Source organism: Haliotis rubra, unplaced genomic scaffold, assembly GCF_003918875.1.
Source record: "Haliotis rubra isolate DU_JTF1 unplaced genomic scaffold, ASM391887v1 Scf671, whole genome shotgun sequence".
Lineage (NCBI taxonomy): Eukaryota > Metazoa > Mollusca > Gastropoda > Lepetellida > Haliotidae > Haliotis > Haliotis rubra.
Genome location: NW_025767381.1, coordinates 167,931 through 195,688, shown reverse-complemented (window position 1 = coordinate 195,688; position 27,758 = coordinate 167,931). Strand labels below are relative to the sequence as shown.

Here is a 27,758-nt window from a genome sequence, read left to right as displayed (position 1 = left end):
GCCACCATTAAATGTTCTTATGCTTTGGGTTTCTGGCACTGCCTGACATTTACAGACAAAACTGATGATTTTTGTTATCTTCCTAAATTCATTACTACTATCCTTTCCCTGGTACACCACTAGGAGTCTATGGTGGGAACGGTCCCCAGGGGCCAATGCTTTTTTAAAGGGTTGATATTTAAATAGGATCAATTTTAGGCACTGTCAAGTTGCAGATGGCATGCATTGATGCTCATGCTTTTAACCACTGGTTTGCCTGGTCCAACTCTGTCGTTTACATCCCTCTTCTAGTAAGTTGAATAAAAGCTTTCCTTCACTCACTGCTCGGAACACTCACTTAACTTTTCTGCAACAAGATGTTTGATAGTTGGGGCTTGAGTTCTAAGCCTTGCTCCAAGGCTGTACTGAAGGTTAAGCCAATGGATGTATTGAAATTCTATCATTTAAAGAGGCAAGTCTAGATAAAATAAGGAAATCAATCTGTTAGAGGGATATATATATTTTCTAGAAATTATCATTGACACTATTGATTATAACCTTTGAGACTTGTGCAAATCTACTGCTTCAGTGAGTGAGTGAGTGAGTTTAGTTTTACGCAACTTTTAGCAATATTCCAGCAATATCATGGCAGGGGACACCAGAAATGGGCTTCACACATTGTACCCATGTGGGGAATCAAACCCGGGTCTTCGGCATGACGAGTGAACGCTTTAACCACTAGGCTACCCAACTGCCCCTCTAGGGCTTGAATGGCCTTCACTTGCTGGTACTATCAATGGGTTAGTTGAATGGGCAAATGTTTGTTAATTTATGTTTTGCCTTCAGTAAAATAACGCAATAATAAATGCCTTTTGTGATAGAGGAGGACTATTATAGTCTCCTGTGTTTTAATATTGATGTTTGACTCAATATTTTTGTTTTACCTTGAGAAAGAGTGACCATTTGACATTTAGGTTTTGAGACAACATTTTGTTCCACCATTACTGGAAGAAATATGTCCTCAGGTTTTACAATTAAACTGAATTTTTCACAAGACATGTTGGATGACCTAAAGACAAATGTCTTATGAAGAAGGAATAATTTTTCCCAGAAAAATGTGGCATGTTTGGAAACTGTGACTGAAAGAGCATCCTGTCACTAACAAAACTCTGGGGCTGTACCTCATTTGGCTGGCACCCTTCAAGGTTTAAATGGATTACATGTACTGGTTGTTGTCTGTCGTTTCATCAGATTTAGCACACTTGCTGACCCCTCACAGATACTTCACTGATGAAGTAAGCGGAAGTTTTAGTCCCCATATTTATTAGGTTTTATGAATTTAATCTCAGTGAGATGTAATTTGGAATATTTTGCAAATTGAGCTTGAAGGTTGTTAGGTATAGATTACTACCTGACTGTTAACTTGTTTGAGTGGCATTTTTAGAAGTTGAGACGTACAATAAGGAACACGTTTTTATGGATAACAACTTCTTTATTTCGTGAGTGCGTCATTTCGATACAGATTCTTGTACCGTTGTACCGTTGTACCGTTGTCAAGCAATCTGACTCTTGCTTGACAACGGTACAAGAATCTGTATCGAAACGTCGCACTCACGAAATAAAGAAGTTGTTATCCATAAAAACGTGTTCCTTATTGTACCTGACTGTTAATTAGTAAATAGTTGCCATTAATGTGAGGGGACCCCAACCTGTTATTTTGTATGTCCAGTAATATATATACAATATAAAACATATGATATGTATTATGATAACAGCAGCTTCTTGGGTATAAATGGTCTTATTAAACATTTTACAGACAGCATTAAGTCAACATGAAGGCAACACTTAAATGAACAGTATTTTCTTGAATATAGTGCACACCTTTCCCCCAAAAGCATAGATGTGGAGAGGGATGTGAACATTCTACAGGCCAAAATTCATTTTGAGTTTTTATTCCAATGCACAGTCATTAATGTGACCACATAGCACTGGAAATACATGTCAAACAATCCAAAACTGAACATGCGGTTTGATCATATGTTTACAATTACTGGTACTAAAACGTGTTTGTTGTGTGTCTGTAAATCATGTGTGAACTTATCGTCAGTGCACCAACTCACCATTAAGGATAGCGGTCACAGTCAGATGACCACTAAAGCGTGTTTGTTGTGTGTCTGTAAATCATGTGTGAACTTATCGTCAGTGCACCAACTCACCATTACGGATAGCGGTCACAGTCAGATGACCACTAAAACGTGTTTGTTGTGTGTCTGTAAATCATGTGTGAACTTATCGTCAGTGCACCAACTCACCATTACGGATAGCGGTCACAGTCAGATGACCACTAAAATGTGTTTGTTGTGTGTCTGTAAATCATGTGTGAACTTATCGTCAGTGGCACCCACCCTCCCTATTTTTTTAGCCCCATTGTATTATAAAGCAATAAAATAACTGTCTTTCCCACAACATCAAACAAACAGTAACACACATGGTAATGGTGGTGTGACGATGATGATGAAACTGACACTCCACAAAAGGCAATATAACTTTTGGAAAAACAAATAAATTTATTTATGTCTTTTTATACATTTTCATAACCAACTGACTTAGGCCCCATTCAAGAAAGGGGCAGGAGGAACAGGAGCCAGGATTTCAGAACATGTCTGTAAACCAAGAACTAAAAATAGCTTAGCTTCAGCTGCAGTTCTGAAAGGACTGGTCCTTTGAGATAGCAAGTAAACAACTGGGTGGATTTTGAGTGAGTTGATGCTGTTATGAGCAATGATTATCTTAACCTGCATAGTGTAATCCAGGGTAGACTTCAGACTTCATCTGATTTCTACCCGATCTCTTGGCATATAGTTCCATCTCCTTTTCTTATGGGTTTCCTATTCTCGCGGTAAACACGTTTTCTGCCGATATCACCAATGTGCAACACCTAGTGGTTGTTAAACTTGCCAACCGGTAACTAGGAAGTGGCCAAAGTCTGCGAGTGATCAAAATCTTGCAATGTCCCGAGTATTGGTAAGTAATGCCAACTTGGACATATCATAACTTTTTCTCACCCTTTCCAGCAGGATTGCTCTTCCATACACTCCATAACATTACTTCTTCGTTATACCGCAAGAATGGGAGAAGCCTCATTTCATCAATGGCGGATGGCATTGTTTATCACCGGGCTCACAAGTGGTAATTCACCTGATGGATCTAGCAACTGATAGATGCAGATGTTAGAGGAGAAGGCCCTTCATTTAAACACAACAAGCATTCATACGATAAGAATTGTTTGTGTTATCTTTTCAGCCAATATCCGTAAGAACTGCGAGAATAGGAAACGCCATCCTACTATTATTCAATGACCTTCGGGGGTACATCCATGTGGCCCTGGGGCCTAAACCACAATATTTTGTTATGCAGAGTTGTATCCCTTTGCTGCGCCAGAACCCTGTCTTTGAAGAGATGAACGAATACCTATGTCTCCTTGGGCTTACTTCCTTGACTGATGCCAAGCTGTCGAGCCTCAGTTCGTCTGAAATAAGATTGGAATGGTGCTCAGTGTTGCTCAATGGTGGGAACATTGCTATCTCATCCACATGCAGGTTTGAAACACACAGGGAAAAGCAATTGGGATCACACACTGACACTGCAAGTTCATGCATTATCCTGCTAAATCTGGCATCGCCACTATTTGATAGTAAATCCCAAACACATGCTTTTGATATAGCTCTAGTGATTTCTGAGGCTTATGGAATATTTTGTCACTTTCATTTCCTCGTAGGGATTGAAGAACAAGAACATTTTTCCAGCTTCCACTTCTCAATATTTATTTGTAACGACCCTGGAATGATGTATTCTAAAATGAATAAATTTAAGATTAAGATAGGGTTATGGACTCTCATCAAACATGTCTTTAAAACCGACTTTTTTCTTTGGTATTGTTTTACATCTGCCTAGTCATACTAATGATACTTCCATGTCGCATGATCGTAATCCGTTAGTTCGCGTGTTATACAACGTACTGCGATACTGCAGGGTGTTCTGCACTTTCTTGCATCCAAAGATATGTAAAAACACCATCCGGAACTTTTTACCAAACACACAGTACATGATGAAGTTTGTCGCTGAGTTAATCTCAACCATCAGGGTAGACATGATGTAGAATTTGTTGTAGTGCATGTTGCTGATGCGCTGTACCCGGTCCGTGGAGGCTAAGAGAATGTTGTCAATGATGGAGGGAAACTGGCAGACGAGGAACAGAACGATGACGGCCACCAACATGATGGTTAGGTTATGTTCCCGAGCAGCAGAATTGGACATCTGCTGTCGTTGCTGATGAGAATGTTTAAGCGCTCGTATCAAGGCAGAGTTGAGAATCATAAGGATGGAGAATGGAATCAGAAACATGAAAATAAGTTGGAAGTATATCAAATAGACTTGTCGGAAAACAGTATCGCTGCCAAATTCTGTTTCATTGGCAATAGCTTTTGTTCGGTTTTTGTCCTCCACCCATTTTGTGTCGACTCTGTAATGGAAGTACCTAGGTATGTTGTAGAGTATAGACCACAGGAAGATGAGTAACATCGCTTTTTTCGCCCGAGACTTGGTGCATGTGTTGGCCGCATGCAGAGGGTGGCACACAGCAATGTAGCGCGCTCAATTGTGAAGGCAACACAGGTGTATATGGAAGCCATTTGAGCGGCTAGAGACACGGGGTACCCAACAGGCGTTGCATAACTGTAGTTAAAATGGTAACTCTCTAAAAAGCTTGGTTCCATTCTTTCATACAAAGCTGGCAGGCCGAAGAACACCACCATGGCAACCAGAATGACGTTGTCGTAGAGTGCCAAAGTCACGAGGTAATATGCTGTGGAGGAACGCATTTTTCGGTGTCGCAGAACTATGATTGACAACGTGTTGGCTAAAAGTCCGAACACGGCCAGGGTGTTTCCAATGATGCCAAGCATATAGAACTTGAATGTCTTGAGCTCCATCTGAAATTCTTTGCTGGGTCCATATGTCCCGTTATCGGCGCGCTGCTGGGCAAGCTGGTGGTCAGGTCCATTGTGACAGGCTGGAACATAGAAGGTTCAACTGTTACATCAATATTACTGCTGTGATTGCTGGTTGTTCCTGCTTGCAGGTGAAAACATGGTTGAAAATAGCATTGCCTTTAGTGGTATGTTCATTCCTTCATTAAGTTATCTACCTTAGTATGGAAAAATATGAAGTTGGTTTTTAGTTTATTAAATAGTGTCTCTCTCTCTCTCCCTCTCACACACACACACACACACACTCACTCTCTCTCTCCCACACACACTCACTCACTCACACACTCACTCACTCACTCACACACTCACTCACTCACACACTCACTCTCTCTCCACTCTCACACACGCACTCTCTCTTTTCATTTTCAGCTGTGGTACACCAATGGTTAGTGAGTGAGTAGGTACATAATAATAATAATAATAATAATAATAATAAGGAATGAATTTATAAATGTAATTTATATAAAATATATAAAATACTCCAGGAACTAAGTGTCTGCTCTATGCGCTATTATAAGTATATACACAGCATTTAAAATGAGTGGGAACACGAAAATCTAGCAGCAATAGTATTTTCGGAAAAGGAATGTCTTTAAATGAGAATTTAAGTTGTCTAGGGTTGGTGACAGTCTGATATCATGGGGAACAGAGTTCCAGAGAGAAGGAGCAGCATAGCTGAAAGAGCGGTAACCAAATGACTTCAGATGGCGTTTTGGTATCTCCAGAAGATGAAGATGTCCTGATCTTAATGTTCTCACAGGATCGTGCTTGGAGAGTATGCCACTTGAGTAACTTGGCGCAGTTGAGTGATCGCATTGATAAGCAAGTGTGAGAGTCTTATATTCTACTCATTCTTGCACTGGCAGCCAGTGCAAGGGCTTCAGTATGAAATATGAGAGTGAGTCGTGGAGTACTTGGTAACAGGGAAACCTGGTGGGTACTGGTACCAGAGCTTTGTTTTCAGATATCCCAAACTGCCATGGTTCTAGAGGAAATATGTACTCATGACATAATTTCACTGATACCTCACAGACAACTGGTGCCAGTACCATGTTCCTCTGGATGGTGGCATATACTTACTCCCAAAGAGGCAGACACATTAAGTGAAGGAGTTGAAATAACTCCCAGTAAAAGTTTCAGTAAATGTTATCACATGATATATTTTACTGTATTCATTTCAATATAACTAGTTGGCTTTGCAAATGATAATGGAAATGTTTCGTCATTAATTTTCACAAAAAGATGAATTCAGTTTGTTTTATATGCATATATTGTCTTCAGTGCTTAACATCTATCTTACTTCCTAAGGGTTATTGATGAGTAAATATCTGTGACTGATGTTGAAACAATTGTTTAAAGTGTTGTGTGGATGAAAAGTTTTCCACAAAAACGTGAATCAATCCAGCATATTGTTCTGCTTTGACAAGTTAGGAATTTTTTTATTTATTTATTTTAAAAAAATACCTTTTATGCATCACTGTTAGGAAAATTAACAGTTGTCTCCACACGACTACCTGGCTACTCCCAATCGGCTGTCGCCAAGTTCCAGTGTAGAGTTGCCTCCCCCTATAAAACGCCTATGTCCCATGTGCTCAGTAACCCCTGTACAAAGACGAGCGACACGTGCTGCTACAGTGCCCTGTTTACCACGATCTAAGATATGGCTTGCTACAAGAAGCCAGCTCCTTCTTTACCGTCTTCTATTTGTGGCCAGACAGTGTGAAGTTCCCAGCGATATTAAGTTATAACTACGAAATGGGTAAATGTGCCAAAAGCCTGTTTTAATATACTTAAACCTCGTTGACATCTCCTATATTCTTAAAACTACTTTAGTGTGTATATCTTTTATTGTATAGATTTATTGTGTTTTTATTTTTGCATGCTTATGTTTTACCTTTTAAGTATATCTGTAAGCGTGTGTGTGTTTATATAATGTTTATTTTGAAATGTTATGTTTACGCATTCTCTCTCTCTCTCTCTCTCTCTCTCTCTCTCTCTCTCTCTCTCTCTCTCTCTCTCTCTCTCTCTCTCTCTCTCTCTCTCTCTCTCTCTCTCCCTCTCCCTCTCCCTCTCCCTCTCCCTCTCTCTCAACTCTTATAGGGTGCAAGGTCAACCAAGGGATCCTGCACTACAACATGGGGTCCCGTCAATCCCGCTGGAGTGGCTCATATATTCCTTATGTTGTTACATTTTACCTACTTTACATGTACTTTCACTGTATATATGATACTCAAATATACTGTCTGTATGTCTGTCTGTCTGAGACCTTTGTAAACAGATAAACTTGTAGTGATCAAAATCTTGGCATTAAAAACAACAGACTGGTCATCTCAGAGTCAGTTACTGTGAGATGATAGCCACGATAAACTGGACCATGGTATCTCGGTGGTCAACAACATGATTATCATCTAGAACACGATATTAAACCACATTTCTTTGTTGTGTTTTCATATTGTTATGTTTTCCTCAAAACATTCCATGACTTCTTTATTTCTTTTTTTGGCGGAATATTGCAGAAGAACAATATTTACTCAAGACAAAATATACATCCTTGGAACTAAAACCGCTTATGATTTTTCAATAAGTACTCATATCCACTGAATATGAATAAGGTTAGTTCAAACATCTCCGTGGATGATTGACATCCTTTATGTGTAATTTATTCATTACTATTAATGATTTCATAACATTCCTGTTACATTCCTACACAACCATTAAGTGAAGTTGTTTGGGTTCTATACAGTAATGTTGTGTTTCCATTCTAGCAGACATCAATCAGTGTATGTGTTGACTCTACAGTGCACTAACTATTGTGTTTAATGTTTCATCATAAATTACTAAAGACAATTCTTGGATAAGAATATTTTCAGTGTTTTATGGTTTTATCATCAGTGGTTGAAGAATCAAGATTTCAGATTGATCAGTAAAAACATGGAATGGTTTTGTAAACATTTCAGAATCAAATGTATTTCAAATATTAACTAAAAAAACTCATGATACAGAATGCGTAATTGTTCACAATATGTTTTTGAGAAGAAAGATTATAAGTTATTTCAAGCATTAAGTTAAATCTCATGATACAGAATACAAAGTTTTTCACAATACGTAATTGAAAAGGTTTTTGTAATGGTTTGTTCGTATATTTCTTACAATGTATGTATAGCATTGTATATTCTGGCAACAGACTGAAAATATTCAATTGCAGATTTCTCTGAGTAATATCTGAAAAACTGTCAATGCAAAATATACTCATGGAAACAAATAAGGGAACACATGAAAGTACACGTGTTCCTTTATTCTTTTCCAGGTTTCTTCACAAGGTATGTATTGCACTGTGGGTGAAATTCTGGAAATAAATAAAGGAACATTTGTACTTTCATGTGCTCCCTTATTTGTTTCCATGAGTATATCTCACAAATGCAACTCACAGAACTATATATATGTGTCAGAGAAAGATCATACTTGATTGGGATTCAGTTGGGTATATAAGTCTATGTCACAATGGAACTTACTGGAATAGAGCTTGAAAAGTTATTGGTGACACCAGGCGTTTTTGAAAAGGTTAAATTTGCACTGGCTTACAGGTAGCATCCACCACTCACATTTACATGAAAAGTTCATAAACTTGGCAGGCGACAATCACAACACTCAGTAGACAAAACGGTTCCTAAACTCAATTGGTGACACTTAGTAGACGATAGTCACAACACTGGATAGATGACACTGGGACTCTTGGTAGATGACACTCGGTAGGCAAAACTTGTTCCTAAACTCAGTTGGTGACACTTAGTAGACGATAGTCACAACACTCGGTAGACAAAGCTGGGTCCACAACTCAGTAGATGACACTTGGTCCACAACTCTTGGTAGATGATGCTCGGTAAATGCACTCAGTTGGTGACACTTGGTAGACGATTTTCACAACACTCGGTAGATGACACTCAGTAGGCGATGCTTGGCAGACGACAGTCACAACACTCGGTAGACAAAACTGGGTCCACAACTCAGTAGATGACACTTGGTCCACAACTCTTGGTAGATGATGCTCGGTAAATGCACTCAGTTGGTGACACTTGGTAGACGATTGTCACAACACTCGGTAGATAACCCTGGGTCCATGACTCTAAGTAGGCGACACTTGGTAGGTGAAGCGTGGTAGATGACAGTCACAACACTCGATAGATGACAGTGGGTCCACAACTCTTGGTAGATGACTCTCGGTAGATGACACTTGGTCCACAACTCTTTGGTAGACGATGTTTGATCGATGACACTGGGTCCACAACTCTTGGTAGATGACTCTCGGTAGATGACACTTGGTCCACAACTCTTGGTAGACGACAATTAGTAGATGACACTGGGCCCCCAACTCTTGGTAGATGATGCTTGGTAAATGCGCTCAGTTGGCGACATAGACGATTGTCACAACACTCAATAGATAACACTGTGTCCACGAGTCTTAGTAGATAACACTCGGTAGGTGATGCTTGGTAGACAACAGTCACAACACTCAGTAGACAACACTGGCTCCACAACTCTTGGTAAACAACACTCAGTAGACAACACTGGGTCCACAACTCTTGGTAGATGACACTCAGTAGACGACACTGGGTCCCCAACTCTTGGTAGATGACACTCAGTAGACGACACTGGGTCCCCAACTCTTGGTAGATGACGCTCAGTAGACGACACTGGGTCCCCAACTCTTGGTAGATGACTCTCAGTAGAAGACACTTGGTCCCCAACTCTTCGTAGTCGATGCTCGGTAGATGACACTTGGTCCTCAACTCTTCTGTACTTCTGTAGTCGATACTCAGTAGACGACCCTGGGTCCACAACTCTTGGTAGACTTTTACACTCAGTCCACAACACTGGGTCCACAACTCTTGGTAGATGACGCTCAGTAGACGACACTGGGTCCCCAACTCTTGGTAGACTCTTACACTCAGTCCACAACACTGGGTCCACAACTCTTGGTAGATGACGCTCAGTAGACGACACTGGGTCCCCAACTCTTGGTAGACTTTTACACTCAGTCCACAACACTGGGTCCACAACTCTTGGTAGATGACGCTCAGTAGAAGACACTTGGTCCCCAACTCTTCGTAGTCGATGCTCGGTAGATGACACTTGGTCCTCAACTCTTCTGTACTTCTGTAGTCGATACTCAGTAGACGACACTGGGTCCACAACTCTTCTGTACTTCTGTAGTTGACACTCAGTAGACGACCCTGGGTCCACAACTCTTGGTAGACTTTTACACTCAGTCCACAACACTGGGTCCACAACTCTTGGTAGATGAAGCTCAGTAGACGACACTGGGTCCCCAACTCTTGGTAGACAATGCTCAGTAGACGACACTTGGTCCCCAAATCTTGATAGTCAATGCTCGGTAGACAACTCTTCGTAGACGACAATGGGTCCACAACTCTTGGTAGACGATGCTCAGTAGACGACACTTGGTCCCCAACTCTTCGTAGTCGATGCTCGGTAGACGACACTTGGTCCCCAACTCTTCGTAGAGCGATACTCAGTAGATAATGCCCAGTTGGCAACACTTGATAGGTGATAATTAGTAAACGATAGTCATAATACTTGGTAGACGACACTGGGTCCACGACTCTTGGTAGACGAGACTCTGTTAATGCACTCAGTTAAGGCAACACTTGGTAGACAACAGTCATAACACTTGGTAGATGATGCTTGGTGGGCAACCCTTGGTAGACAACTCAGAAAATGACACACCTCTCAACTTTATGGTCGTGATCCAAAGCATGATTATATTTTTTTGAGTATCTTTTGTGATAAATGATTACTGAGCATGATAAATTACAATTTTTACATGTTATGCTATACAATGTTTGTGCACAGTAATCAATAATATCGTGTGTGATCTGCTCATAAAATAGTTGGTGTTATGGCTTTAGTAGATCCTGTTTCAGTGTACAAACAAAACGTGCATTACAAAATATGACAGGATATATTTAGTAGTAGAAATCAATTTCATGACATGACAGCAGTTTTATAGCTCATCTGATTTAAAGTTTAAAAAAAAACATGTATGGATGGAGAACTAGTCAGTTACTATGCTGTTCTTTTATCTGTTTGTTTGTGTGGAAAATGCAGGTCTGAATATGTTTCGAGTCCTCTTGCTTGACAGGGTAGGTCCTCAAGTACCTCATCTTTGTGTTGCTAGGGGTAGACAAGGTCAAATGCGGTCCTCCCGTACCTCATGCTTGTGTTGCTGGGGAGAAAAGGTGAAAGTGGGTCCTCCAGTACCTCATGCTTGTGTTGCTGGGTGGAGACAAGGTTAAAGTAGGTCCTCCAGTACCTCATGCTTGTGTTGCTGGGTGGAGACAGAGTTAAAGTAGGTCCTCCAATACCTCATGCTTGTGTTGCTGGGTGGAGACAAGGTTAAAGTAGGTCCTCCAGTAACTCATGCTTGTGTTGCTGGGTGGAGACAGAGTTAAAGTAGGTCCTCCAGTACCTCATGCTTGTGTTGCTGGGTGGAGACAAGGTTAAAGTAGGTCCTCCAGTACCTCATGCTTGTGTTGCTGGGTGGAGACAGAGTTAAAGTAGGTCCTCCAGTACCTCATGCTTGTGTTGCTGGGTGGAGACAGAGTTAAAGTAGGTCCTCCAGTACCTCATGCTTGTGTTGCTGGGTGGAGACAAGGTTAAAGTAGGTCCTCCAGTACCTCATGCTTGTGTTGCTGGGTGGAAACAGGGTTAAAGTAGGTCCTCCAGTACCTCATGCTTGTGTTGCTGGGTGGAGACAAGGTTAAAGTAGGTCCTCCAGTACCTCATGCTTGTGTTGCTGGGTGGAGACAAGGTTAAAGTAGGTCCTCCAGTACCTCATGCTTGTGTTGCTGGGTGGAGACAGGGTTAAAGTAGGTCCTCCAGTACCTCATGCTTGTGTTGCTGGGTGGAGACTAGGTTAAAGTAGGTCCTCCAGTACCTCATGCTTGTGTTGCTGGGTGGAGACAGAGTTAAAGTAGTTTCTCCAATACCTCATGCTTGTGTTGCTGGGTGGAGACAAGGTTAAAGTAGGTCCTCCAGTACCTCATGCTTGTGTTGCTGGAGGGAGACAAGGTTAAAGTAGGTCCTCCAGTACCTCATGCTTGTGTTGCTAGGTGGAGACAGGGTTAAAGTAGGTCCTCCAATACCTCATGCTTGTGTTGCTGGGTGGAGACAAGGTTAAAGTAGGTCCTCCAATACCTCATGCTTGTGTTGCTGGGTGGAGACAGGGTTAAAGTAGGTCCTCCAGTACCTCATGCTTGTGTTGCTGGGTGGAGACAAGGTTAAAGTAGGTCCTCCAGTACCTCATGCTTGTGTTGCTGGGTGGAGACAGGGTTAAAGTAGGTCCTCCAGTACCTCATGCTTGTGTTGCTGGGTGGAGACCAGGTTAAAGTAGGTCCTCCAGTACCTCATGCTTGTGTTGCTGGGTGGAGACAGAGTTAAAGGTCCCTCCAATACCTCATGCTTGTGTTGCTGGGTGGAGACAAGGTTAAAGTAGGTCCTCCAGTACCTCATGCTTGTGTTGCTGGAGGGAGACAAGGTTAAAGTAGGTCCTCCAGTACCTCATGCTTGTGTTGCTGGGTGGAGACAGGGTTAAAGTAGGTCCTCCAATACCTCATGCTTGTGTTGCTGGGTGGAGACAAGGTTAAAGTAGGTCCTCCAGTAACTCATGCTTGTGTTGCTGGGTGGAGACAGAGTTAAAGTAGGTCCTCCAGTACCTCATGCTTGTGTTGCTGGGTGGAGACAAGGTTAAAGTAGGTCCCCTCCAGTACCTCATGCTTGTGTTGCTGGGTGGAGACAGGGTTAAAGTAGGTCCTCCAGTACCTCATGCTTGTGTTGCTGGGTGGAGACAGAGTTAAAGTAGGTCCTCCAGTACCTCATGCTTGTGTTGCTGGGTGGAGACAAGGTTAAAGTAGGTCCTCCAGTACCTCATGCTTGTGTTGCTGGGTGGAAACAGGGTTAAAGTAGGTCCTCCAGTACCTCATGCTTGTGTTGCTGGGTGGAGACAAGGTTAAAGTAGGTCCTCCAGTACCTCATGCTTGTGTTGCTGGGTGGAGACAGGGTTAAAGTAGGTCCTCCAGTACCTCATGCTTGTGTTGCTGGGTGGAGACCAGGTTAAAGTAGGTCCTCCAGTACCTCATGCTTGTGTTGCTGGGTGGAGACAGAGTTAAAGTAGGTCCTCCAATACCTCATGCTTGTGTTGCTGGGTGGAGACAAGGTTAAAGTAGGTCCTCCAGTACCTCATGCTTGTGTTGCTGGAGGGAGACAAGGTTAAAAGTAGGTCCTCCAGTACCTCATGCTTGTGTTGCTAGGGTGGAGACAGGGTTAAAGTAGGTCCTCCAATACCTCATGCTTGTGTTGCTGGGTGGAGACAAGGTTAAAGTAGGTCCTCCAATACCTCATGCTTGTGTTGCTGGGTGGAGACAGGGTTAAAGTAGGTCCTCCAGTACCTCATGCTTGTGTTGCTGGGTGGAGACAAGGTTAAAGTAGGTCCTCAGTACCTCATGCTTGTGTTGCTGGGTGGAGACAGGGTTAAAGTAGGTCCTCCAGTACCTCATGCTTGTGTTGCTGGGTGGAGACCAGGTTAAAGTAGGTCCTCCAGTACCTCATGCTTGTGTTGCTGGGTGGAGACAGAGTTAAAGTAGGTCCTCCAATACCTCATGCTTGTGTTGCTGGGTGGAGACAAGGTTAAAGTAGGTCCTCCAGTACCTCATGCTTGTGTTGCTGGAGGGAGACAAGGTTAAAGTAGGTCCTCCAGTACCTCATGCTTGTGTTGCTAGGTGGAGACAGGGTTAAAGTAGGTCCTCCAATACCTCATGCTTGTGTTGCTGGGTGGAGACAGGGTTAAAGTAGGTCCTCCAATACCTCATGCTTGTGTTGCTTGGTGGAGACAAGGTTAAAGTAGGTCCTCCAGTACCTCATGCTTGTGTTGCTGGGTGGAGACAAGGTTAAAGTAGGTCCTCCAATACCTCATGCTTGTGTTGCTGGGTGGAGACAGGGTTAAAGTAGGTCCTCCAGTACCTCATGCTTGTGTTGCTTGGTGGAGACAGGGTTAAAGTAGGTCCTCCAATACCTCATGCTTGTGTTGCTTGGTGGAGACAAGGTTAAAGTAGGTCCTCCAATACTTCATGCTTGTGTTGCTGGGTGGAGACAAGGTTAAAGTAGGTCCCCCAATACCTCATGCTTGTGTTGCTGGGTGGAGACAGGGTTAAAGTAGGTCCTCAGTACCTCATGCTTGTGTTGCTGGGTGGAGACAAGGTTAAAGTAGGTCCTCCAGTACCTCATGCTTGTGTTGCTGGGTGGAGACAAGGTTAAAGTAGGTCCTCCAGTACCTCATGCTTGTGTTGCTGGGTGGAGACAAGGTTAAAGTAGGTCCCCCAATACCTCATGCTTGTGTTGCTGGGTGGAGACAGGGTTAAAGTAGGTCCTCCAGTACCTCATGCTTGTGTTGCTGGGTGGAGACAAGGTTAAAGTAGGTCCTCCAGTAACTCATGCTTGTGTTGCTGGGTGGAGACAAGGTTAAAGTAGGTCCTCCAATACCGCATGCTTGTGTTGCTGGGTGGAGACAAGGTTAAAGTAGGTCCTCCAGTACCTCATGCTTGTGTTGCTGGGTGGAGACAGGGTTAAAGTAGGTCCCCCAGTACCTTATGCTTGTGTTTCTGTGGTAATTCTAGGTCTGAATACTTTCACCATTTATACATTTGTATTTACGTTTTCCGTGGCCAACTTAATGCTACAATGTATCATTAAATGCTGAGTATCCACAACTTGTGCTGGAAGTATTCCTATTATTCCAGTGAGTTGGTTGATGTCATACATTGGTTGATGTCATACACCAACCTAATACTATTCAGATATTCAGAAACAGTTGACACTTTTTAAAATGTTTTCTGACCGCCTCCATGGTGTAGTGGTTAGAGCGTCCGCCCAGAGAGCGGTAGGTCGCGGGTTTGATCCCCGACCGCGTCATACCAAAAGATGTTAAAATTTGGTACTTGTTGGTCCCTGTCTGGCGCTCGGCATTAATGGGTACAATAAGGACTGGTCGGCTCGGAGTCAGTATAATGTGTTTGAGTGGGGTATTCATGCTTCACTGCGGCATGGTATCTCAGTGGGCTAGCTCTATAAAACCAGCTTAAATCTGGGCTAGTACAAGCAGCCGCACATACACATACACACGCATGCACATCGTCATATGAGCGAAATATTCTCAAGCACGACGTAAAACCCAATTTCACCTCACCTAAAATGTTTTCTTCATTTCAATTACAAATATTCAAAACATGAATTCAAAACATATCTTCATGCTAGTTATAGCATCCAGACACTAGAAATTTGTTTATCAGCAGAGTTCCAAATAGATTACATTAACCTTTAAGTGTATGGAAAAGACAATCAAGGTATCAATAATTAGGGAGTCCATGCTGGGATAAATTTACATGCCTCCAACCTAGGCACAAAGTCAAATTACCCAACCCATCACTTTACCACCAGCAAAGATTTTCAGGACCAATTCTAATCCACGATCCCCTATCTGAAGGACAGTCTATGAATGTGGATAAATTTATCATGAGAATATACGATTGTTTAAGAGACGGCAAACAGCACCACATCCTGAACTGGAGATAGTATCTAATGGAATCCAAGACCGCATTACTGAAGCACTTATCATAATGACATTTCTTTACATTGCCATCGTTATGGATATTACGTCCCATTTGTCATGTTTCCATCCCGTGCAGTACAAGGGTAACACTTTCCACACAACTTGTTTTATGAGTTGCAAACAGGCCAGGTTCCAATCAATGTTGTTAAATCGTGTGGATCAACTTGCAGATGAACATATCACTTTGTGTATGTCTTCCGTAATAGCCATTTGCGTGCATTGATTACAAGGTGCCATGACAGCCGCTATTTCACTCCTGGCGTCCATCTTCCTTTCTCTCTCCTATCATCATTGGCCAATCAGGCTTTTCATGTTTTTATTACTCCTTTAATGTGGTTCAAATGAAAGAATAATTTGGAATAGTTTTAACAATTTGCATATGATGTTTCTGCTTAATTACCTTCACAGCTTCAACAAATACAACTATGGATCTTTGTGTTTTCTTTTTGTTTTGATTATATTGTGTGTTAAGTTGTGGTGCCACGAGGTTTCCACTGACTAATAGCCAGTGAGAAGTTGGGTTGATACTATCACAGTTCGTCAGTCAGATTCATCAGATGCTTTGATATTTATGATGAGGCCTGGTGCCATGCTGCTGCTGACTGTTTGACCAGGAGAAGGAGCTCAACAGTTAGATTCCTCAGAGGTTCTGACAGCGTTCAAAATTAACGTTGGTCCTTAGGAACGAAGCCAACTGAAAACCACTCAGACCCACAGCTTTTGTTTCCTGCAGGTCCTTATGACCATATGGCCAACAGCTTTTTCATCCTTCAATAACTAAGAGTATTATTTTTCAGAAAATATCATTTTAATATCAAAACTTTCTAGTTTTTTTTCTCAATCGGCAGCTATGGTCTGTAAGTAAAACGACTCATTTTCAAGCAAGCAATTCAGCAATTATTGTCACAGTTTTTGTTTGCTGCGAATTACTTAAATTGTTGCTGAAACACAGGGAATACACATTCTAATCCGGACACAACTTTTTATGGTTCTGGGTCCTTACGGCCTGCAGCTTGTTAGGGTTAAGGACAAACACAGGGTATTGATAATTGTGCTTTCATTTATTTCTTTGAGAGGCATTTTAGAAGTTGTAAAGTTCTATGGATAGTCAAAGTATTGTAATCACAACCAATCACTGTGCACATCAACCTACTCTTCAACTTACTAATTACCATCTCATTGTACATCAACCTCATCAATTGTATAAACTCACTCTGCATGTGAAGCTCAATCTGTAATCAAACCAATCACTGTGCACATCAACCTACTCTTCAACTTACTAATTACCATCTCAGTGTACATCAACCTCATCAATTGTATAAACTCACTCTGCATGTGAAGCTCAATCTGTAATCAAACCAATCACTGTGCACATCAACCTACTCTTCAACTTACTAATTACCATCTCATTGTACATCAACCTCATCAATTGTATAAACTCACTCTGCATGTGAAGCTCAATCTGTAATCAAACCAATCACTGTGCACATCAACCTACTCTGCTCCAATCACTAATCAGTCCAATGTATATCAACCTTGTCAATTGTGTTTACTCACTATGCAACTATGTATATATTCTCAAAGCCGTGATATTGCTGGAATATTGCTAAAACCTGTGTTAAACCGTACTCACTCCCTGTATCCTCAAAAACACATGTCATGCAATCTCAGTTCAACTTCCTGCATTATTGTCATGCAATCTCAGTTCAACTTCCTGCATTATTGTCATGCAATCTCAGTTCAACTTCCTGCATTATTGTCATGCAATCTCAGTTCAACTTCCTGCATTATTGTCATGCAATCTCAGTTCAACTTCCTGCATTATTGTCATGCAATTTCAACCTCCCTTGGAATGTTATATTTCTGTATATATTTCTGTGAGTTTACTCTCTGAACTTCAGACTCCCAACATACACACCATTCCTCTCGTACTTGGCAAATTGATGCTCCAAAAACACTCATAACAGCAGTGCTCTTTTCTTACACTTGTACTCTTTTATTGCATAGGTCGCCAGTCATGTCATGTCAGGTTTGTGTTAATGAGACAGTAGCTGTTGTAGAAGACGTGTTTAGAGTTTCAAATCTGACTTACACGGGGCATTGGGTATTAAAACTGGTGATTTTTTTCTCACTGGAGTCTTGAGCTTGTATATCTTGTCTGGCACTCAACCTTGTTTTGTTTGTGATAACTTTAAGCTGGCATGTTTCATGGGGGTTATGAATGTAGCTTTTGGTATGGTTGAGGTGAGATTACAATATTCCCTACCCCCTGGGGGGGTCATTTTGTACTTGGAGTGAGTGAGTGGGGGATGGATGAGTGAAAGTGTGGGTGAATGAGTGAGTGGTTGGGGGGCAAGGATGGATAAATGGATGAGTGAGAGAAAGTGTGGATGAATGTGTGATATTTTGTACTTGGAGTGAGTGAGTGGGAGGATGGGTGAGTGAAAGTGTGGATGGATGAATGAGTGAGTTAATGTGTAGTAGGATGGATGGATGGATTGGGTAACAGTCTGTACTTTCCCTTGTGTTCAGGTGTTTGTTATAATTTATAGTGTAAAATCTACTCTGAAGTATCACCCAAAATGATCTTTCATCACACTTAGAGAACCGTCTGAAGCAGTGTCCAGTATGTTAGTAGAAACACTGTTCAAAGCCATAGATTACACACACTGCAAGCAAAACACAAATCCCAGTAGATCTACCTGACATTAAATTAGAAATAAATGATTACATTTTAAACTGGGATATGCTTAATCAAAAACATGCACCTATGTCATATATATTTTCTGAGATTAAAAGACCTCCATTAAATCATTGCCAGAAATTATGATTTAAATATCAGCAGACCTTCAACAGATGTTCTGCTACAAGACAAATCTTATGGATAACAACTTAAAGGTCACATAAACCCTAGGGGGTACAAATACATAAATCACTAACTGGCATCGTTATAAATGAAACCCCGTCATTAAAACTACTCATTTCGACCTTTAATTGACTTAAATCGACCTTTTTGACAACAGTGCACAATTCTAACCCGCGAACGAAATTTCAACCAATCAGAGCGGCGCGCATCTGTGACGTCATATGAGGAATAGCTTTGAGGGCCGATGCAGAATTCATCTACATTTTAGGGGTTAAATTATCGTGTTTACAGGCTTGTATAAACCTGAAATCGTGACAATTGTTGTGGAAAATGAAAGCTATATGTTCTCACAATCTACTGTCATTTAATTTTGTCTCCTGCTTTGCCTTGTTTCCGAGTTACAACTTGTTTTCATAGACGATTCTGTCAAAATCGATTGGTGTCGTTAGGCCCTATTTGTATAATGACTGATCTAAATTGATCCCATTTTACCTCGATAATTAATCATGTCATGTAAAAATCTGTTTGTATTCTCAAAACAGTTTCGGTCCATAAGTTTTCACATGCAATACAGCAATTAATACTCCCTTGTAACCTGTGTTAGGTGGTATAAACCTACACATGTTATTTGTCATCATTCACTTGATGGTCAGTTAATGAATTTATAACAGGTATAATTATTGGTAACACACTTAGATTACCCTACAAAGGTTCCCATTTGGCATTTCTTGTGTCTGGAGTAAATATTCAACATTATAAACATCGATCAAAGGATTAACCGATAACATGCTGATTGCTTAATTACTTTTATCTTACACAGCGGAATTGTCAAAAGGTAGTGTTTATGTATGTAGATTTACTAATCTATACTGAATACACTCTGTCGTGGTCGGTGTTCATGTAAAAACAATGTCCTTCTTTCAAAGGATTAACCGGCAATACATTGATTGATTGCCAATTATTGGCTAACTAAATTACTGTTTTTAAAGAAAGGCGGACATTATGCAATTAGTTGCCAGGTGTGCTATCTTGGGTGACCAATGAGACTATACACCAATACCTGAAAAGATTTATCACTTTTCGTATATTAAACTGTTAAAAGACACATCATTTGGAATAGTTTTGTGGATATTGATGGATACATTCCTCGAACAAGGTAATGGCCTGATATTGTTCCTATAACTTTAATCTGTTTTAATTTTAATATTTGCATTTTGTTTTTATTCATTTGTCGTAGCATTCAACAGAATCATTGTTTTCGCCGAAGTGTAATGAGACAGACAATGCATGCACTAGGGTGTGTGTGCTAATTATAATTCACATTGGCAAACTATCAAATGTCTAGATATTACAGTTCTGTTATAAATTCACTATAAGTATCAGCAGATCGTCTGCTTTTTATTTAGTTTCAAAATGCATACAAGTATGATAATAAACTAATTAGGATTATAAGACCAAATATACAGACGCACATTAACTAGTATCTACATACTGGTGATGGACATTAACCATGGGAATGTAGAAGGAATTCATCGCGCAGTATTGTGACTTCGACCCCCACCTCGCTTCCGTGGAAGAAATCGTTATGTTATAAGTCGTGTCATGCAAAATCCGTTTGGTTATGATTCCAATACATATTTAACTACGAGTAGAAAGTAGTCTTGATTTTCTAACTTGATGAAAACAAACTATAATCTAACAGATTTTTTTTATTTTTAAAAATGGCGGCGCCCTGTCGGGAACATCCGCCAGTCTGAGGATAAATGGTATTTAGGTTTGTTTTCACCGAGTTACAAAATCAAAACTACTTTCTACTGGTGGTAAAATATGTATTTTATTGATGGCCAATAGGATTTTGCATGACATAGCGTATATCATCACACCCACCTCGTGGCAGCGAGGTGGGTGTGAATATAATACTACTTACAATATTATTGTTACTTCGACCACAAACTCACTTCCGAGGAAGAAATCGTTATGTTACAAGTTGTTTCATAGAAAATCTTTATGGTCATCAATCATATGCATATTTTACTAGAATTAGTAAGTAGTTTTGATTCTTTAACTTCCGTGAAGCGATCTGAACACAAGTAAGATATCGTTTCAGGCTTCCACAACGCTCGCTTCGCACTCACAAACATAACCCATTTAGCACGAACTGTGGGTCCTGTGGAAATCTGTGCATGGGGACACCATCGCCCGACCCTAGGAGCAATTCACGACAAAGCAACGATTCGGCATGTCGTCGTTGATGTCGAGAAATCATCAAAATGATGAGCGTGCTACACATTTTCTATACAACTAACTGAAAATCGTTCCTCATATGACGTCACTGCAGTGCTCTGGCGACAGAGTTACGTAACCTGTCTGTGGTTTCGTTGGCGTGCGAGAGGGAGGCAGGCGACTTTTTGGCCACTTTTAATCGCTCGGTATTAATTAACCACAAGTTTTTAAAGAATAAATTTGGTGTTCCGCATAAGACTAACCACAAATCTTTCATATGTAATGGTTAAAAGAGTAACAAAAAACAAAGTTAAGTGGTTCTTTAAGATTTGTCTTGTATTACTACAACAACTTCTAAATGCCTTTGAAGAATTTCAGATGCTCTGCTCTTCAATTTTCACTATGTATGAAACACACCATTTTGATACTGATTTTAAGGGTCAAGTTAGGGGATCATCTTATGTGTGAGATCGACCTATCTACGGTAACATTACGGTATCTTGCTAGCAAAGTCTGCCATTAAGGGAATTCTATTGACAATGGAATTAATCATGGCACTTGACCCTGAAGTTTTCATGGAATAAGTGAACATGTCAGTTCCATCTCAAATTGTTCTGTAAACCTTGGTTTTCGGACAAATTATTACCCAAATTTAGGCATAACCATATTTTATAACCTCTTTATTGTTCATGTTATGACATGATGAGTTGTTCTTTTCAGCATCTGGGCGGTGGGGTAGCCTAGTGGTCGAACACCTGGGTTCCATTCCCCAGATGGGTAACATATTATTGTGTGTGAAGCCCATTTCTGGTGTCCCCAGCCGTTATATTGCTGGAATATTGCTAAAAGTGGCATAAAACCAAACTCACTCACTCACTCCTCAGCATCTGCAGCAGCTTTGTGTGTTTACATCATGCCTATTTCGGGTGTTCCCCTTCTGTGTCATTTCGGGGCGGTTGGGTAGCCTAGTGGTTAAAGCGTTCGCTCATCACGCCGAAGGCCCGGATTCGATACTCCACATGGGTACAATTTGTGAAGCCCATTTCTGGTGTCCCCCGCCCTGATATTGCTGGAATATTGCTAAAAAAGGCGTAAAACCAAACTCACTCAGTCAGTCAGTCTGTATAATTTCAGGACTGTTGCAAAAAGCTGCGTAAAACAATACTCAGCCGCCCACTCACTGCATGCTATGAGCATTCCTCTCACAATACCTTCACACCACGTTATAAAGATAATCACATCCGAGTGTCTTCCAAGATCAAATATATCAACAGGTATTAATAAAAGCTGTCAATGGCCTTTAAGTCTGATATACTTGAGCTTGGAAGACATGACAGGAAGATTCTATCAATCATCCAAGATCATTCTGCTGTCTTCAGTTGGTGACCATTAGTGGCAAGTGTCATGAGTGAAAATGGCTAACCAGCTTCATTAGCAGAGAAATAATGTAATTTGATTGTGCTGTTGTGGTAGTTGATGATGTCACAAGAAACAATCTTGTAAGGAACATGTCACAATTGTCTGGAAAGGGTTGCGATGCAGTTTTAATTGTTGTAGTATTTTGCTGGATACACCCACTTGTTTATCCGTTCTCCCACTCATTTACGCACTTGCTTATAACCCCATCTGCTTGCGTACTCACTCGTAGTCGTGTAGCTATCAACCTATTCTCACTCACCCATCCATCGACAAACCCATTCTCCCAATCATTTGCTCAAACACCCACCCACCTATGTACCCACTCAATCCCTCCTTTCCTCACTCACTCACCCATACACCCTACCACCAACATACTCACCCCACCACTCACTCACTCATTCACTCACTCACTCTCCTGACCAACCAACCCACCACTCACTCACACACCCAACCAACCAATCAACCCACCCCCAACCAACCAACCACTCACTCACTCACTCACTCAATCCACCACTCACCCAACCAACCAACCCACCACTCACTCACCCAACCCACCACTCACTCACTCACTCACTCAACCAACCAACCAACCAACCAACTCACTCACTCACTCTCCTAACCAACCAACCAACCCACCACTCACTCACCCAACCAACCAACCAACCAACCCACCCACCCCAACCAACCAACCAACCCACCACTCACTCACCCAACCCACCACTCATTCACTCACCCAACCAACCAACCCACCACTCACTCACTCACTCACTCACTCAGATCAGCAACATATTGCTTGTTTACCAATCCGGTTCAACTTTGGGAAATAAATAAGTTTAAAGCACTTTCTGCCTCTCAACTGATCTTGACATTCCGTTTCGGCATGGTACACAGCTCATGTTAACAATTGTGCAGCATCAACTGCCCTTAATTGACACAAGCATTTCAAACAACTTTACACATAATTACAGGTATTGTATTCAGCATCGTGATCAGATTAGCTGACCTGACCAATCTGTAGGTGATCTTCACCACCACCCCTAAATAAAACTAAATATTTGCATGACAGTCAAAAATTTATATTGCATACTTTTAAACGGCACAGAAAGGGGAAATAATCTTGTCAACTAATATGTTTTGGTTTCATTGACTTCTCATCTAAGTTAATTCACTTCCACTGGATCTCTGAAAGACACATTAGCATGTTGTGTAAGATTTAAAGAAACACCAACTTCATCTTTTTTAAGCACCCAGTATACTTATTATGCCCAGACAGAAACTGTTGTCGCACTTGTGTTTACACATGTTGCTGTCAAATACCATGAGCAGTAATGGAAAATGAATATTTGCCATATTTCATAAGTTTCATTGTATTATTTCACCGTTACGATTGTTTTTCATACGATGGGGGTGATATTAAAGAGGGATGAATCTGAATCAACACTTCCTCAGTTCACGATAGGAACAGCATTGACATCTGCAGGGGTATTTTCAGAAATGTTTATTGACCACATGAAACTGATATTTCCACATTGCACAATAATATTTGGGATAGTAATTCAGATAAAATGTGTATGCCAATTCAAGAATACCTGGGAATTCCTGGAGATCTGTAACCATTATCCTGGAGTGTTGCCCCACCCTACACAGTATCACACCGAGAACTCTCACATCGGGATCCTTTTGTCCAAATAAATATGTGGTATCAGTTGGAAAACAATGTTTCTTGTGAAAATAACCACGTTTGTTTGGAAGGTATATTGAATCTTGCGAAGTTGATCCAGGTGCCCCAGTTCTGACTCATTGTTCTGTGTCAATAATTGGCGGTATTGTGAGAGCGTTGATGCTGCTGATTGAGACGAGATAGAATGAGGTAACAGGTATATGAACCCTAGAGGAGTTTTCAGTTAGATGTGTGGTGAGATGGACGATGGTAGGTGTGTTATCTGAGGCATCCATCACCGATACAGATCCCCCATATACCTTGAAACAGCATGAAGTTAGTTGTAGAACAACCTGTTGTCGTATGGACCATCCTGCTGACAGATGTAGAGCAATGGAGTGCTTATATGGACCAACACACTAAAGAGGGTTTTCGGTGTTAGGAATGTGGATTTCGTATTATCTGCAGTGATGTCATGATACGATACATTTCATGACACATAGGTCTCGACATGACACGTTTCACTGTACACATATTTCGGTAAATTGTGTGGCAACCTTTTTACTTTAAATATTTCGGAGCAGGTGTCAAAGGTAATTCTGTCTGAAGAAACATGTTTGTAATAGTTATTTTCAGTTGTGAACTTCAAACGCTAATTGCTGTTGTTTTCAATGTTTGACAGACAAAAATGCTAATTGCTGTTGTTTTCAATGTTTGACAGACAAAAATGCTAATTGCTGTTGTTTTCAATGTTTGACAGACAAAAATGCTTATCACAACACATTTTTCAAGATTCAACTGACAAAACTGCTGGAGGGTCTTTAAAAGTGTACCAAGTAACTCACGATGCAACAGTGCACCGATGTGTAGTTTCACCCCTACACAGGCTCCACTGTTGCCCAATAGTCTTCAATACACCACAAAGTCTGGCATCTATATGAGTGGCTTAAATGGACCCAGCTCCCTCAGAGAGCGCATTCTGCCCCAGAAGTTACATCAAGTGTTTGGTGAAGAGGACACTGTTAAGAGTCAAAACAATGTTCGCATGGTCTTGAAAAAGCCTGAAATTTGGAATTTTACCCTAAAAAGGCCCTAAATTCATTTTAGCCTTGAAAAGGTCTTAATTGCCAGTGATTTGCCTTAAAAAGGCCCTATATTTAGCAAAACTTGTCAAGTAATAATAAATAATAATATTAATAAAAATACCTTGCAATGTGGGCGTTAATTAGTCTCCATTACAAAGCAAAACTTACCCACTGCAGCGATGAAGCTAAGAGTTATTTCCCTCTATTGGCCTGTCCACGTATAACTTCTTTGAGAGACATTTAGAAGCTTGAGGAGCAAGGTAGGATAACAATCTATGGATGAGCAACTTCTTTATGCTGTGAGAGCGATAACGCTAACAACTTTGTTAGAACCTACACTGAAACATCACAATAAAGAAGTTGTTCATCCATGGATTATCATGTTTCCTTACGCTCCGACATTTGACCAACCTTGTGTGTATTCAACTACTTATATGTGTTTCTAAAGTTTCTTAGAATTGTTGAGCGTGTCTACACCTCTGTTAAGAATTGAGTCACTCAGTAATTATCTGGATTGGATAAACATGTTTAGTAATTCATAGAAAAGCTATAGACATGATTCAGCTGCAGTTTGTACTGACTCAGCAGTCATGGTGAATGCGCATGTATAAACAAGCTTTTTTAACAACAAGGAAAAGCTTTAAGAAAAGGCAACATAGGAGGCATCTGAGTAATTTAAGAAATTTAGTGAGACGGACGTGGGATGATTTGGGTGAGGGAGGGGGTGAAGCTGATTTCAAGAGCATCACGATGACCATACCTCTATCTATCAGAGACTTGCTTATATTAGAGATTGGTACTCACATAGCAAATACGGTACTTTCATCTCCAGTATGTGACATATCATATCAAAGGTCTTTGTCATGTCTACCCATGTCTTAGCTAAGATACATAGCGCTTACATACACGAATGCTATGAAACACCTCTACAGGCAGCAATGGAGGAAATACTTTGTCGCACTTAACACCTGAAAAACAGCCTGCATTATGGGAACTGTTTTCCTAGAGGATTAACTGCAGCTGTCCAAACCAATAACACAATTATTATTACATTCAAAACCATAATCATGGAGTATTTAATGTTATAGATTATGAAAATATGATATGTTAATCACAATTTTGTGAATTAAATTTCTAAGAATATATGAATTTCAAACACATGATTATTTCAAATATTTGGATATATGTTTGTTTTACAAGTAAATGACATAATATCTAATTCTGTGAATTTTGTGAATTAAATATCTAAGAAAATATGATTTTTAAACACATGATTATTTCAAATATTTGGATATATATTTCCAGGTTGTTTTACAAGGAAATGACATAATAATATCTAATGCTGTGAATTTTGTGAATTAAATATCTAGGAAAATATGATTTTCAAACACATACTATTTATTTCAAATATTTGGATATATACTGAGGGAAACAAATAAGGGAACACTACTTGATGGCAGTGTTCCTTTACTTATTATCAGATTTCCTCCCACAGCATTGTTCAAAGCAGGTGATGAAAACTGGAAAATATTAAAGGAACGCTTAGTAATGAATTTTCCTGTGTTCCTTTATTTGTTTCTCTCAGTATATATGTCCAGGTTGTTTTACAAGCAAATGACATGATAATATCTAATTCTGTTAATATCTAATTCTGCCTATAGTTTGACAGGAAATACAGTTACATTTACACATGACAACGCCCCGGGATCTATAAGCCTGATACAAGTATTTACATTTGTATTGACCTTTTGACCAAGTTCGTAATCCCCTCATTCTGACAGTGAAGACCTTACCCAAGCAAAGCAGTGTAGTTCAACTTCCCTTATGGCAGAATATGTTTATCCTCTTTGTGAACATGTGGTGTCAATTAGTACCGTTTTTTCAGTGATCCGTTCATGTAATTTTCACCTCTGTTTTACCTTTCACCCCAAGTGGAATTAGTTTCCGTAGATGTTTGAAGATATTTGACACTCAGGTTATTCCCTGGCATTGGTGTGATATATAATTTTTAATGCAATTTGTACAGAAGACAGCAACCCTTTCTGAAAACTATTATCCAGAATATATACTGAGGGAAACAAATAAGGGAACACGAAAGTTCAAATGTTCCTTTATTGTTTTCCAGGTTTCTTCTTAACTTTGTGCTGCATTGTGGGTGAAATTCTGGGAATGTATAAAGGAACACTACAATCAAGTGATGTTCCCTTATTTGTTTCCCTCAGTATATTATTAATAGTGCATATTATAAGCCAGTACGTTTTCTTTGCCATTAAATGTTTCTAAATGTGCACAGATACACATGTCATGTACACATCCATTAGATGATGAGTGAGTGAGTTTAGTTTTACGCCACTTTTAATGACCTTGAGATAATGGTTTCTTAATCAAGGGATAAATGACATGCCTATTGAAAGGATTTCTGACACTTTCCATGAAACCAAAAGAGGAAAGTATTTGATGAAAACAAAGCGATGTTGTAGTATGTCCCTTGTGTAATGAAATCATTGTCATTGTTGTCATCATCTTCATCATCATCACAGCGGTGGGGTAGCCAAGTGGTTAAAGCGTTCGCATGTCACAAAAAAACCCACTGGGTTCGATTCTTCACATGGGTACACGATATTGCTGGAATATTGCTAAAAGTGGCGTAAAACCACTCACTCACTTCCTCATCAACATGATATTGTCATCATCATCATCATCATCATCATCATCATCATCATCATCATGTTGTGACCCGTGAAGGTTCGGGTTAGAATATTGGCCTTCAGTAACCCATGCTTGTCGTAAGAGGCGA

General features: G+C 40.5%; 2 protein-coding genes and 2 long non-coding RNA genes across 4 annotated transcripts in view; 2 read left to right on the top strand and 2 right to left on the bottom strand.

The window, feature by feature from the left end:
• Positions 1-27,758, top strand: part of LOC124257762 (leucine-rich repeat and coiled-coil domain-containing protein 1-like) — a 358,457-nt gene that overhangs the window by 255,813 nt on the left and 74,886 nt on the right. The window lies entirely within an intron of this gene.
• On the bottom strand, positions 1,316-2,063 carry LOC124257753. The gene is made up of 2 exons (XR_006893357.1): positions 1,640-2,063; positions 1,316-1,390 (listed from the first exon to the last, which is right to left on the bottom strand). It is a non-coding gene; the product is annotated as an uncharacterized LOC124257753 (long non-coding RNA).
• Positions 3,174-4,760, bottom strand: LOC124257751 (FMRFamide receptor-like). Its single transcript, XM_046691883.1, has 2 exons — positions 3,999-4,760; positions 3,174-3,508 (listed from the first exon to the last, which is right to left on the bottom strand). Exons 1-2 carry the CDS (start codon positions 4,558-4,560, stop codon positions 3,279-3,281), a joined length of 792 nt encoding a protein of 263 aa, XP_046547839.1. The 5' UTR covers positions 4,561-4,760; the 3' UTR covers positions 3,174-3,278.
• LOC124257756 lies at positions 8,879-10,736 on the top strand. Its single transcript, XR_006893360.1, has 3 exons — positions 8,879-8,924; positions 9,159-9,172; positions 10,630-10,736. It is a non-coding gene; the product is annotated as an uncharacterized LOC124257756 (long non-coding RNA).

Bases quoted from the DNA above. Each gene is read 5' to 3' on its own strand.
- LOC124257751 (XM_046691883.1), bottom strand. From the start codon at position 4,560: ATGTTACTCATCTTCCTGTGGTCTATACTCTACAACATACCTAGGTAC. The intron at 3,509-3,998 runs GTACGTTGTATA...ATCTTATTTCAG, and splicing joins GAACACCCTGCAGTATCGCA to ACGAACTGAGGCTCGACAGC.